General features: G+C 52.3%; 1 protein-coding gene across 1 annotated transcript; it reads right to left on the reverse strand.

Moving 5' to 3' along the window:
* Positions 1-7,892: 7,892 nt before the first annotated feature.
* Positions 7,893-11,329, reverse strand: CHST1 (carbohydrate sulfotransferase 1). Its single transcript, XM_069469864.1, has 3 exons — positions 10,856-11,329; positions 10,282-10,369; positions 7,893-9,271 (listed from the first exon to the last, which is right to left on the reverse strand). Exon 3 carries the CDS (start codon positions 9,227-9,229, stop codon positions 7,994-7,996), a length of 1,236 nt encoding a protein of 411 aa, XP_069325965.1. The 5' UTR covers positions 9,230-9,271; positions 10,282-10,369; positions 10,856-11,329; the 3' UTR covers positions 7,893-7,993.
* Between the last annotated feature and the right edge of the window lie 668 nt (positions 11,330-11,997).

Below are 11,997 nucleotides of genomic sequence, written 5' to 3' on the forward strand. Positions count from 1 at the left end.
TATAATGCATTAGTTTTAAAAATGCATCACACAGCTCAGAAGTTTAAAAGAAAGGGAATGTAATTAAAGTGTTTTAAGGTATTAAGCATGTTTTTCGAGAGGAGGGTAAAGAAATTAACTTCAGACTTGAATAAACTGAAAAAGGAATTTGTAATTTCTAAAGTTATCACTGAAGGAATGGAACCAGACATATAATTTTCTAATTAGCCGAGGGAAGAAAATATCATAGAAAAGAAACACTAAATCAAAAGGAGAGGTTAAAAAAAATCACATAAAGGGTGAGACAAACAGGAAGCACAAAATAAGATGGAGCTAGAAATTCAAATACATCAGTAATTGCAAGACGTGTATGTGGACGAAAAGATGGAACAAGGAGTCACACGAACTCTAGCCAAAGACGGCCGGTGTTGCTCTATTGACATTAGACAGAACAGACTTTAAGGCAAAAGCACACTGCAGTAAGCAGGAACACTTTCTAACGCTGCAAGGTTCAGTTAACAAGAAATATATAACAATTTTTTGTATGCACCTAAAATTACAATCTCAAAATTATATAGCAAAAAATGACAGAACTACATGGGGAAATAGATACATCCACAGTCACAGTGTGAAATCTTTAACACATTTTCTCAGTAATGAAAAGAATACACAGATTTTTTTAAAGACAGGAGAGATATTTCGCTAACACGTTTAACTTGACCAGATGGACGTATACCCATTATATCCAGTTGCTACAGAAGACATTCTTTTCAGTCATTGTCCCCCAGCTATAGCTGGGGCATTGAGGCCTGGGGAGATTACTGATTTGTCCAGCAAGATGCAGTGGAGGAAGAGCTCACTTTAAGTCTCCTATCACCTGAATCACTGATTTTCTAGTCATTCTGGATGGCTTTAAATGTTTCCTGTTACCCTTGGTATGATGATCCCATTCCCGAAGCTATACCCAGCTTCCCAAAGCCAACCCAAGGCCAAGGCGACGTTGCTGATGGCTGAGGTGTTGCCGAGGACGGAAGAAAGCTGGAAGCAATGCAGGAAGAAGGCGTTGCTGCCCACAGCCGCCTGCTAGGGTTTGCCAAAGAAGGAAGCCCCCAGCAGTTGGGTGTGGTCAGCTGGCTGTTCCCAGACCCAGTCCAGGAAGCTACAATATCCTAGCTTAAGAAAACTCTGCATCCTTCATCACGGAATACCTTAGACGGTGGGCTTCCTTGGGCATGAGAGGGGAGGAAAATGTTCTGGGACCCCATGAGAAAAATGTTCCTTTTATGCATGGAAAGGGAGCACCATGGATGCAAGTGCCTCAAAGGGGCAGAAAGGCCAAGTTCATTCAACCTAAGGGCAGTGGCTGGCAGCTGGCTTGGGCCATGCCAGGAAGCATTTTTTCTAAGAAGTTAGATGATCTTGGGAATGTGGCCAGAGAATGGCAGGTTAACTCAGCCAACTTCTCCCCTGGGGGTTACTCCTTCAAGGGTGCCTGGAATGTGCAGGAACCATCCTGTGAGTGGGTCAACCTGTCCCTCTGCTTAGTGATCATTGTGTGGGCATTTCTGGCTGTCCCCTCTTCTCAACCCCTAGCTAGCCTTCAGCTCCAGGCCTTGGCTAACAAGGGACACCACTGGCTCCATTTCCTTCAGGTATAACTTCATGCATTGTTAGCAGTTCAAATTAAGAAAGTCCACAAAAAAAATGCACTCATTCAACAAACATTCATTGAGCAGCTATCATATTGCAGGCACCATGCTAGGTGCTGTGGGTAAAATGATGATGATGGTGAGGAGGAGGAGGAGGAGGAGGAGGAAGGCTAGCATTCACTGAGCATTCACTATGTGCCAAGCACCAGCCTATGCACTTAAAAGCATTTCCTCATGCATTCTTCATAGCTGTCCTCCGAGGCGGGTGTTCTAATGATTAACACTGCAGATGAGGACATGGAGGCTCAGAAAGGTCAAATGGTATGCCCAAGGTCACAGCAAGTGACAGAGATGAAACTGGAATCCAGAGCCATGCTTTTTATCACAGTAGTTCCCAAGATAAGTAGGACCCAATTTAATCACAAGTCACCAGCATGTGGCAACTCCAAGAAGCAGAAAGTGCAACTAGAGGTGGGCAGGTTCGATGTTTTGATGGAGCACTTCGGAGCTCTGTGAAGCATGGTATTGTCACATGTGTGGCCTTGGCAGGAAGTCTGTAGGACCCCAGATCCCCAAGCTGGGCATCAGTCTCCCAGCTGCACCTACACGCAGACACAAAGCCAGCCGGGGACCACTCCCCCGATGGCTGCGGCCAGACTCCCTGGTGGGCCCAAACCTTGGTTCTTGCCTGTGAGGACTTGATTCCAGCCTGTTTTCCAGCCCGCAGGAAACGGGAGTGTGTGTGTTTTCTCAGGTGCTTGAAGGTGCTCCCCCTGCATCTTTTCCTTCCCAACAAGGAAAGGCATTCCAGCAGGGAGAAATCCTTCCCCAGCAAGTGGTTTTCCTGGGGAGGGGACGGTCCAGGAAGGGCAGGTTTGCTCCTGGACAATACCCTCTGGGATAATAGGAAGTGGGGCTCAGCAAGCTCCCCAGGATCCCAGGGAAGTGCATCTGGGAGGCCAGAGTGTTTGTTGCTGGCAAGGAGAGGAACAAGGGTGAGCAGGTGGGAACACACAAACAGAGGAAGTCTGTGATGAAAAGAAATGACAGGACATGTACCTAGACCCACAGGGTGAGAAGGACCCTGAGTCTGGAGACAAGACCAGGAAGTGAGTCCTTAGGACCTCGGCCATCAAGGCACGACATACAGAAGAGGGAGGCAGGAGCCACCCGGCCTACGTGGCATTCTGACCACCATTTCCTTGGCGAGAAAGAGGTGCCTCTGTGTCAGCAGGAAACAGCTGCCGCAGAGGTGTGACTAACAGGAGGGGGAAGTATGCTTTGTAAACTGTGAAATTCTGTACACGTGTTTGTTCCCTGTCGTTCTCCGTCAGAGCATTAGTCTTGGAAACTGTAACAAGTGGCAAGGCAGGTGACGGCATTGTGACAAAGAAATAGGAGCACCAGTGTTGGTCTGTAGAGTTAGAATTGTTGACTACGGGGGGAGGATGTAGATTCTTAGAACAAAACTCAGCTCAACCTCCTATAATGTGTCAGAAACAGCCTGCGAGGGCATTAGCTGCCTCAGGGCTCATGCGGATTCCCTAGAGGCCGTGCACACTCCCAAGGGAAGGCCGTGGGCAGGCATGCTCCTTCATCAGATGGGGAACACCTGTTTTATTCATTCTTTTATTCATTCAACCAGGGTTTATTGGATACTTATTATGTGCCAGGTCCTGTGATTAAAAAGTGTGATTACAACTGTGGTAAACACTATAAAAGAGATATACACAGTGCTATAAGGGCCTATAATCAGGATATATAATCAGCTGTATAAGGGTCTATAAGCAGGATAACTGAACGGATCTTGTAAAACCAAGGAAGTGTTGATAATTAAGTTGAGATCCAAAGAATGAGTAGACATTAACTAGGTAGAGGGGAATAGGAAAACCAGGCATAAGGAACAGTCTGTGCAAAGACCCTGCAATAGAACAGAGAATGGCATACGTATCGGTTAGCTTTTGCTGTGTAACAAGTCACTACAAAATTTAATGGTTTAAAACAGCATCCATTTTTTTAACCCACAATGTTGTGGGTCAGAAATTTGGTGGGCTCAGCCAGGCAACTCCAGCCATCTGTGCTAGATTGTGGCTGATCTTGGCTGGGACTCACTCACGCATCTTCATCAGTTGCCAAGTCAATGAAGAACTGACTAACCACCGGTTGGGGTTCCTTGGTCCTTCACCTAGTGGTCTTTTCTTCTCCAGCAAGCTATGCTGGGCTTCCTTCACACGGCAGGTGAAGGCTTCCAAGAGGCAGCAAGAAACGACAAGCTCCAAAGCTCAAGGACTTTTCATATCTCTGTACTTGCCACTGTCCCGCTGACCAAAGCAAGGCATGTGGCTAAACCCAGAGTCAGTGTGGGAGGACACTACCCAACACTGTGGTTACAAGAAGGCATAAGCAAATTGAGGGCTGTCACCGGAGGAATCTACCACAGAGTGTTCACGGAATTGCCGAAAACAGAAAGACTAGGGAGTGAAGAGTAGAGGGAACCACAGCACAGGACGAAGCCAGAGGTGGCAAGAGCCAGGACACGCAGGGCTCCAAAGAGCACTGGGAGAGTTTGGTCTTTATCCTAAAAGCAGGCAAGCCCTCTGGTCTCTGATTCTGTCTTGTGGGTTTGGTCATCATACATATTAGTGGATCCCTTGACAGCTGAGCTGCCCCTGGTGAGCTGGCGAGCTTCCCGAGCTTGAGTTGCTGGGCACAGGCTCCAGTGCATGGTCTGCCCCAGCACCCTGCCCGCAGCCTGCACAGTGGCAAATGCCCCAGGCTTCTCCCTTGGCTGGGAACAATCCTCTCACCCTTCTCCACAGGGCCAGTTCCTCCCTCCCCAAGGCTCAGTGCTGGCACCACCTTAAAGAAGCCCTCCCTGACTTCTCTAAGCCCCAAGACCAGAGACACATAGAACGAGACCATGACGCCTAGGGAACATGCCTGTAGGCTCATTATGGTGGCCTTGGGCTTTCCAAGACCAAGTTGGTACGGGACGCAGCCCTGCCTGTGTGGCACAAAACCTGTGTGTGGGCACAGCACTTCACCCATGCTGTACCCATCTTTTGGCCTGTTTGCCTCCCACTGGACTGTGTTTCTTGAAGGAATGCCCATAACCCGAGTGTCTGCACGTACTTGACTGAATAAATGAGTGATGGGTGATTCTGTGGCTAAACAGGGCTGTCCTCTGAAAGCCCAGCCAGCCTTATTAAAGTCTTCTGTCACGGCAGTTGAGGGGAGGGGTTCTTTCCAACTAGGTCAGGATCTCTGGTGTCTCCCAGTTCCAGTATGAAGCCACCCTCCCAGACGAGAGAAGCCTCTGGCCTGGGGAACCCAAGGCAGGGCAGTCAGAGTGAAGAGAAGGCAGTTCCTTGGGAGACAGTGCCACAACGTCATTTGCTGTAGCAGGGAAAGGATCAGCCAGCCGTGGCCTCTGTAGGAGCAGGCCTTCTCTGAGTGCCGGAGCAGCCGGCCAGGGGTGCTGACTGAGGCCCACCTGAGCACTGATGCCATGAAGCCAACTGATTGGTTGACTTCCTCACCACAGGCTGGAGAAGCAGCTCCTATGAACCAGGGGCAGGAAGAGCCCCAGGTCCGGCCTAGCAGTCTTGCAGAGACATTTCCAATCCACTTCCTGGTCTTGAAGAATGACAGTGTAAATTTTACGATCTCCCTTTTGCAGAAGAGAAACCTGAATCTCAGGGAGCTCAGCTTCAGACTCATCAGCCATCTTAACAGTCATGGCCATTCAGATAAAAGACTACATTTCCCAGCTTCCTTGCAGTTCAATGTGCCATGTGACCAGGCTCTAGCCAATGAGACATGAATGACAGTAATGTCTATAACTTTGGGGTTGGGTTCACACGTAGTGGAGGTGTGCCCTCCTTTCCTATTTCCACTGCCTGGCAAGCCATCTTGGACCATAGAGCCAAAGGCAACACCTTAGAAAATGGAGCAGCAACAACACAGAAAGAGTCAGGGCCCCTGATCTCTGGGCATACAACCTGGGAGCCACCATACCAGACCTGAATAGCTTATGCCTGTGAGAATTAAGTGAGAATGAAAGAAATAGCCTATCTTACCACCTCATAGCCATTAGGGTGGCTAATTTCAAAAAAATAAATAAATAAGAAAAAAGGAAGAAAACAAGTGTTGGTGAGGATGTGGAAAAATTAAAATCCTTGTGCACTGTTGGTGGGAAAGTAAAATTGTATAGCCACTGTGGAAAATAGTATGGCAGTTCCTCAAATAATTAAAAATAGAATTGCCATATGATCCAGCAATTCCACTTCTAGGTGTATACTCAAAGAACGGAAAGTAGCCCTCAAGGGATATTTGCACACCCATGTTCTCAGCAACATTATTCACAATAGCTGAAATATGGAACCCAAGTGTCCATCGAGAAAAGAATGGACAAGCAAAATGTGTCTATCCATACAATGGAATGCTATTCAGCCTTAAAAATGAAGGACATTCTGACACATGCTACAACATGGATGACCCTTGGGGACATTAAGCTGAGTAAAATGAGCCAGTCATAAAAGGACAGATATTGTATGATTCTACTGATACAAGGATCCTAGAGTAGTCAAATTCATAGAGACAGAAAGTAGAATGGTGGTTTCCAGGGGCTGAGGGAGAGTGAGGAATAGGGAATTATTGTTTTATGGGTATAGAGTTTTACAAAATGAAAAGAGGTATGGAGATGGATGGTGGTGTATGACATTACAAATATATTTAATGAAATATACAATTAAAAATGGTTAGACGGTAAATTTCCTATTATGTGTATTTTACCACAATAAAAAAATTCTAAAAAAACAAAATAGCCTATCTTGATTAAGCTACTGTTAGTTAAAGCATTTGGTATAGCTACTGAAACTACATCCTCTACCTCATACAAAATGGCCCAGGACCGTGTTCCTCAGGAAGCCCTTCTTCCAAGTGGCCAGGACCGAGGGAGCTGCCTAATCACCAGGCAATCCACTGTCCCAGGACGACAAAGCTGTGACCAGCTATTTCCTTGGAATAAGAGCTGGGGAAGTTGCCCGGAGGAACCCACTACATTGCCCAGGTAAGTAAGCGCAGCAGATATTCTGCCAGTGTAGACACCAATAAACCTGTGCCAGTTGTTAAAATACTAAAATAGTTCCAGGCCACTTGATAAAACAGCCACTGCCCGGAGCCACCCCACCCCTGGAATATTCCCCCTCCCCTATCCTGGCCCCAGACGCACCAACTAAAGGAGCAACATCCGGCACACGAAGGGGTCCCAAGATCTCATCCTTACCCCCAGCCATCTGACCGGGCAAACCATACCACTTGGTGAAGACTTTGAGCATCACCGCTAGCTGTGAGGTACCTGGTCTCAGCTGACTGAAGGGAAATGAAACCCTGAACTCACTGCTGAGGGTGACGAGAGTTCTGGAAGGCAGACTTGCCATTTCATTCCCACCTCCACCGCCTCCTCGCCCTCCTCCCCTGAGCCAGGAGCACCCAGACCCCACTGAGCCCTGCTCTCGCCCATCCAGAATGTCCCACGACCACACCCAGAGGTTATTGCACTCTTTTATTTACAGAAAACACAGATAAAGCATTTCAATGTTCATTTAGCAAACTGATCCACTCTTTTTTTTTTTCTTTTTGGCACAAAGAAATATCACAGATGGACCCCAAGATCAATCAGAAACTCGTAAGATTCATCAGTCATCACTGGTCCAGGGGCAGCCACAAGACTCAGACAGACAGACAGCATCGCCACAGACTGGAAAAAATAAACAAGGTCCACATTCACCTCACAGTAAAAACCTGCTCACCGACAGGCAAGGATGGGCAGGAGGGGCAGTTGCTCTGCTCTAAGGGGGGGCCCTGGGCATGGGGGCAGGAAGCAGGGATGCGGAAGGGGTGGACACCATTCATAAATTAGAGGGAAGTGGTCCTTTTGTTTGGATCTTCTTACCTTGTATAAGACAGTGCAAAAACTACAATACCCCCACCACTCGTCCATTCAAAATCTGGAGAAGCTGTGTGGCTTGGGTGCCTCTCCTCCTGGGTGCCGTGTGTGTGTGAATGTGTGAGTGTGGTGCTTGTAAACATTGTCACCGTCCACGCAGAGACCCAGCATCCGTGTGTCTGAATGGGGGGTGGGGGCGTAGCCCACTCCCGCGCCCTCTGCCCCAGTGATTCCCGTCCGAGACGTAGTGCAAATTCCAGAGACAAAAAGAGGCAGAAGGGAGCGGGGAGGGCAGGGGGCGGGAAGGACACAAAGACCGGGTGGGAGAGGGTGGGGGAAATAAGGCAACAGTTAGAAACGGTCCATTGTATCAAAACCGACACAAGTGCCTCCCACCCCACCCACGGCGCCCGCGTCACGAGAAGGGGCGGAAGTCCCGCTCCTCCACCAGGCTGACCGAGGGGTTCTTCAGCTCCTCCTCCGAGCTGGCCATCTTGTAGCCCAGCTGGGCCAGCACCTGCTGACAGGCGTTCTGCGCAAAGGCCACAATGTCGTAGGAGAGGCGGAAGCGCCACTTCTCGGCCGTGGCGGCCGAGTTTCGCACGGTGCCGTATTTGTGCTTGCCCAGGGTGGGGTCGCCCCGCGTATTGTTCTGGATCCAGCGGGCCACGTGGCTGTCCAAGGGGATGCCCAGGAACCCGTAGATCTCCTCGGTCTTCTTCATGGGGTTGCGCGCCAGGTCCTCGTAGCGCACCAACATGTACTTGCCCTTGAGCCACGCGGGCCGCGTGAGGCCGGTGGACACGGAGTTGGAGAAGTCCTCGCACACCGTGGTCAGCTGCGTCACATCCAGGTTGTAGGGCTTCCTGCCGGTGCCGTACCAGAGCCGCCAGAGCCGGTACGTGTCGCGGAAGGTCTCGCTGCGCGAAGCCAGAATGCCACGGGGGTCTCGGACCAGCTGGATGACCTTGAGGTTTAACCGGGGGTCTTCGACCAGAGCCCGCAAGTCGTTAACCTCGGGCACCCGCACCGTCTTGATGGCCACGTGGCTGCGCTCGCGACAGGCCTCAGCCGCCACGGTGAGGTTCAGCAGGCCGCACTTGCGCACGCAGTCCCCCTCCTCCAGGACCAGGTCGGCGGACCCCGGAGGGTCGCACACCGGGCGCGAGCAGAGGACCCTGCTGGCCCCGCGGCGGAAGATCCTGTCGGTGGTATGGTTGACCGGCGGCGGCTTGATGTAGTTCTCCAGGAAGTAGAGGTCACAGTCATAAAGGCTTCGCAGGAGGTCGCGGCTGGCACCCAGCATGACCCGCCGGTCGGCCGGGCTCTTGCCCTGGGTGAAGCGGGGGATGAGCGTGTTCTGGACGTGGTAGAGGGGCTCAAACAGGTAGAAGACGTCCAGGTGCTGGTTGAAGAGCTGGCCCACGAAGGAGGAGCCGCTGCGCGTGGTGGCCAGGATGAGGATGTGGGTCTTGCGGGACAGGTTGTAGGCGAAGGTGGGGCCCTCCTCGCACAGGCGCTCGGCCAGCCCGGCCTCGGCCAGCCCCGGGCAGGTGTGGAAGGACTTGGCGGTGAAGGTGCGGATGGCGGTGTACTGGATTGCGATGGAGGCCAGGGCAAGGAGGAGGACGGCCTTCCAGGAACATTGCATGGCTGGGCACCTTCATGGGGCTGCTTCTCCACGGCTCGAGGTCTGCGGGCAAAGGCGGCCAGTGGTCAGGTGCCTCACACGGCAGAGCCCTGGCCTGCTCCCTGGGAAGAGCTGTCTCCAGGGCGCCCAGGGAAACACCCAGCTCCCTGCCCGGTGCTAACACACACACACACACACACAAGGCCTGAGCAGCTTTTACACTAGACTTCACCATTCTCGGGGGGATTCCTGGGAGCTCCAGGGAGCCGAACACTCCTTGCACCCCAGGATTTAACCTGTGGATGAGTGCAGAGGCCTACTGGGCAAGAGCCTCACTCCCCCAACTCCCACACTAAGGGAATCCTGAGGTCCTGTCTCAAGCCATGTCCTGCCCATCACCCCTGCCAGCATCTTCCACCCCCACGAGCTGGTGCCCAGTTCCCCAGGTGGTCACCTTTCCTCTGTCCTCTGCCCTACCCTAGGGGGAAGAAGAGTCCATGTCAGATGCCTCCTTCTGTTGCCACATGTAGGAAGCACCCCTGCACTCCATGAGTTGGTGAGCTGCCCACAGGGCAGGAAAGGTGGACAAGCGTGTCAAGTCCCCTCCAACTTGTGGATGTGGGTGACCAGCTTGCTCTAGATTCGGATTTCTGGGGCCCCTGGAGTCTATAAGAGTCTCTGGAGAAGAGACAAGGATCCAGAAGCCTCCCTTCCCAGGACCCAGGGTTTGCTCCTGGTCACTGGGGGCAAGCATCTAGGTGACAGGGCCAGAAGACCCCCACTGACACAAAGTGAACTAACCTGCAAAGAGATGGGGAGATGGGGACCTGGCTCCCCCAAGCCCGTCCCCAAGGGCCTCCATCCTTAGCCCTTAGCCCCTTGTGGCCACAGAAGCAGGGCGGGGTAGGGACCACAGGAAAGCAGGGAAAGCGAAGGGCAAGCCACGGGTCCAGGGCAAGGAGCCAACCTGAGCATCTTGCTTGTGCCCCCAAGGGAGGCCAGCTCAGCCACCGGGCCCTGAGAGAGGGCTGGGGCTGCTCCCAGAGCGAATGCAGGAGGGCTCGATCACTTACCAAAGAGGGGCTGCTCCAAGCTGGGGAGTCCGCAGCTGCCAGCGTCTCCAGTCTAGCCAGCAGTCAGTCCCAGCCTGTTACCAGCAGACTATAGGGAGACAGGCAGGAGAGGGGTGCAAAGGTGTGGGTGGGCTCCCAGGGTCCTCCTCCCCACCCCTTCTCTCCCCGTGTCCCATGCCCCCCAGTCTATCCCCCAGGGCCAGGCCATGAGGGCCCTGCCTGCTCTCCCAGATCTATCACTGACTCAGGGCCCCAACGAACCCAGCGCCATCTCTGACCCCCGAGGTCTGGCCCTCTGAGTCCTGGACTCCATGCATCCCACTCCCTTCACCTTCCTCACCCACCCACTCACATCCTCCTAACAAGTCACAGTCCCTCCCTCCGTTCTCACCAGGACCAGTGGGCAGGGAGGCTGGCACGCCTGCATGCCCAGCTGACCGAGAGCTAGTGCCCGCCCGACATGGGCAACCTGGCCCGGCGCACGGCCCAGATTGTTCTGCATTTTAAATTCAACGTGTTCAGTGATTCTGTAGGAGGGGGGTTAGCAGAAGGCAGCAAGGGCAGGGGGGCTCACCCCAGGCCTCCAGGTCGAAAGGGTAGCTCCGAGGGGACAGCTGGGCAGGGGGATCCTTCTTCCAACCACACAGGAGGGAGGAGACCAGCTACCTGAAACTCAAAGCAAAAGTGGACCAGGGAGCATCCCTGACCTTGGTGCTCCACGCGCGCTGGAGTTCAAACACCAAGATGGCAGCATTATTTCAGCGAGCATCTATCGAGCACTTCCCTTCACCTGCACCAGCTCATTTCCCCCTCACAAGAACTTCACGTGGAAGCCGGTGTCAGCTCATTTCACAGGTGAGAAGGCCGAGGCACAGCGGAGGAGTAACTGACCTGGCTCAACCCAGTCTGGCAGGCTCCCCAGAGCCCAGGCTCTTTCCCTCTAAGGACATTTGACTTTCTGTTCCTCCAGCTTAAATGTACTTGGCCTTCAACTTGCATCCAATTCCTGTCCCCAGCCCACTTGTGCCTTGGCAAGAGAGGGACCAAGCATGAGAAGGGGCGGGCAGACAGCTCCGAGACTTGGAGCATGTCCTCTCCCTTTGCTGTCTGCTCCTGTTGATCTCTTGGCTCCTGGCTGATGGGTGACCTCATGCGCTTTGTAACACTCTCCCCACACCCTGCTGTTTGGCGTGAGTCCTCTAGGGGCGGGTGAGTGGATCCTTGTTTCCCAAACCTGCAGTGCTGCCTGGCTTACGCGCCCAACTTCTAGCACCGTGTTATTCCCGACAACCCCTTCTAGGAGGTCAGGGTCCTCACTCCCATTGCTCAGATAGAGAAATCAAGTCCTGTTTCAAATAGGAAATTCCACTTGTTATCTATAGGAATCAGTAACAGATCACCGAGTAGCAGTAAATAGGGAAAGGGGCACAGTCTGGATTCTTAGGAACTTCTCAATGTGATCAGAGAAAACCACACCCCTGACCACACCCCATCCCACGCAGCCTTACACCGTGGCATCAGAGGACGCTGGCCTCCACCCAGGGGGCTGGCCCAGGGACTCAGGGAGAAGGCCTCTCTGCTTTAAACCTGACTTCCCCCGGAAATTGCAGGCCTGCTTGCCCAAGTGCCTCAAGACAAATGGGAATGCCTTTAAAGAAACAGACAGGGAATGCCATCAATACTCGTGCCAGGTAATATCTGCAGGTTATTTAGGAG

Source organism: Eulemur rufifrons, chromosome 6 (assembly GCF_041146395.1).
Source record: "Eulemur rufifrons isolate Redbay chromosome 6, OSU_ERuf_1, whole genome shotgun sequence".
Classification (NCBI taxonomy): domain Eukaryota; kingdom Metazoa; phylum Chordata; class Mammalia; order Primates; family Lemuridae; genus Eulemur; species Eulemur rufifrons.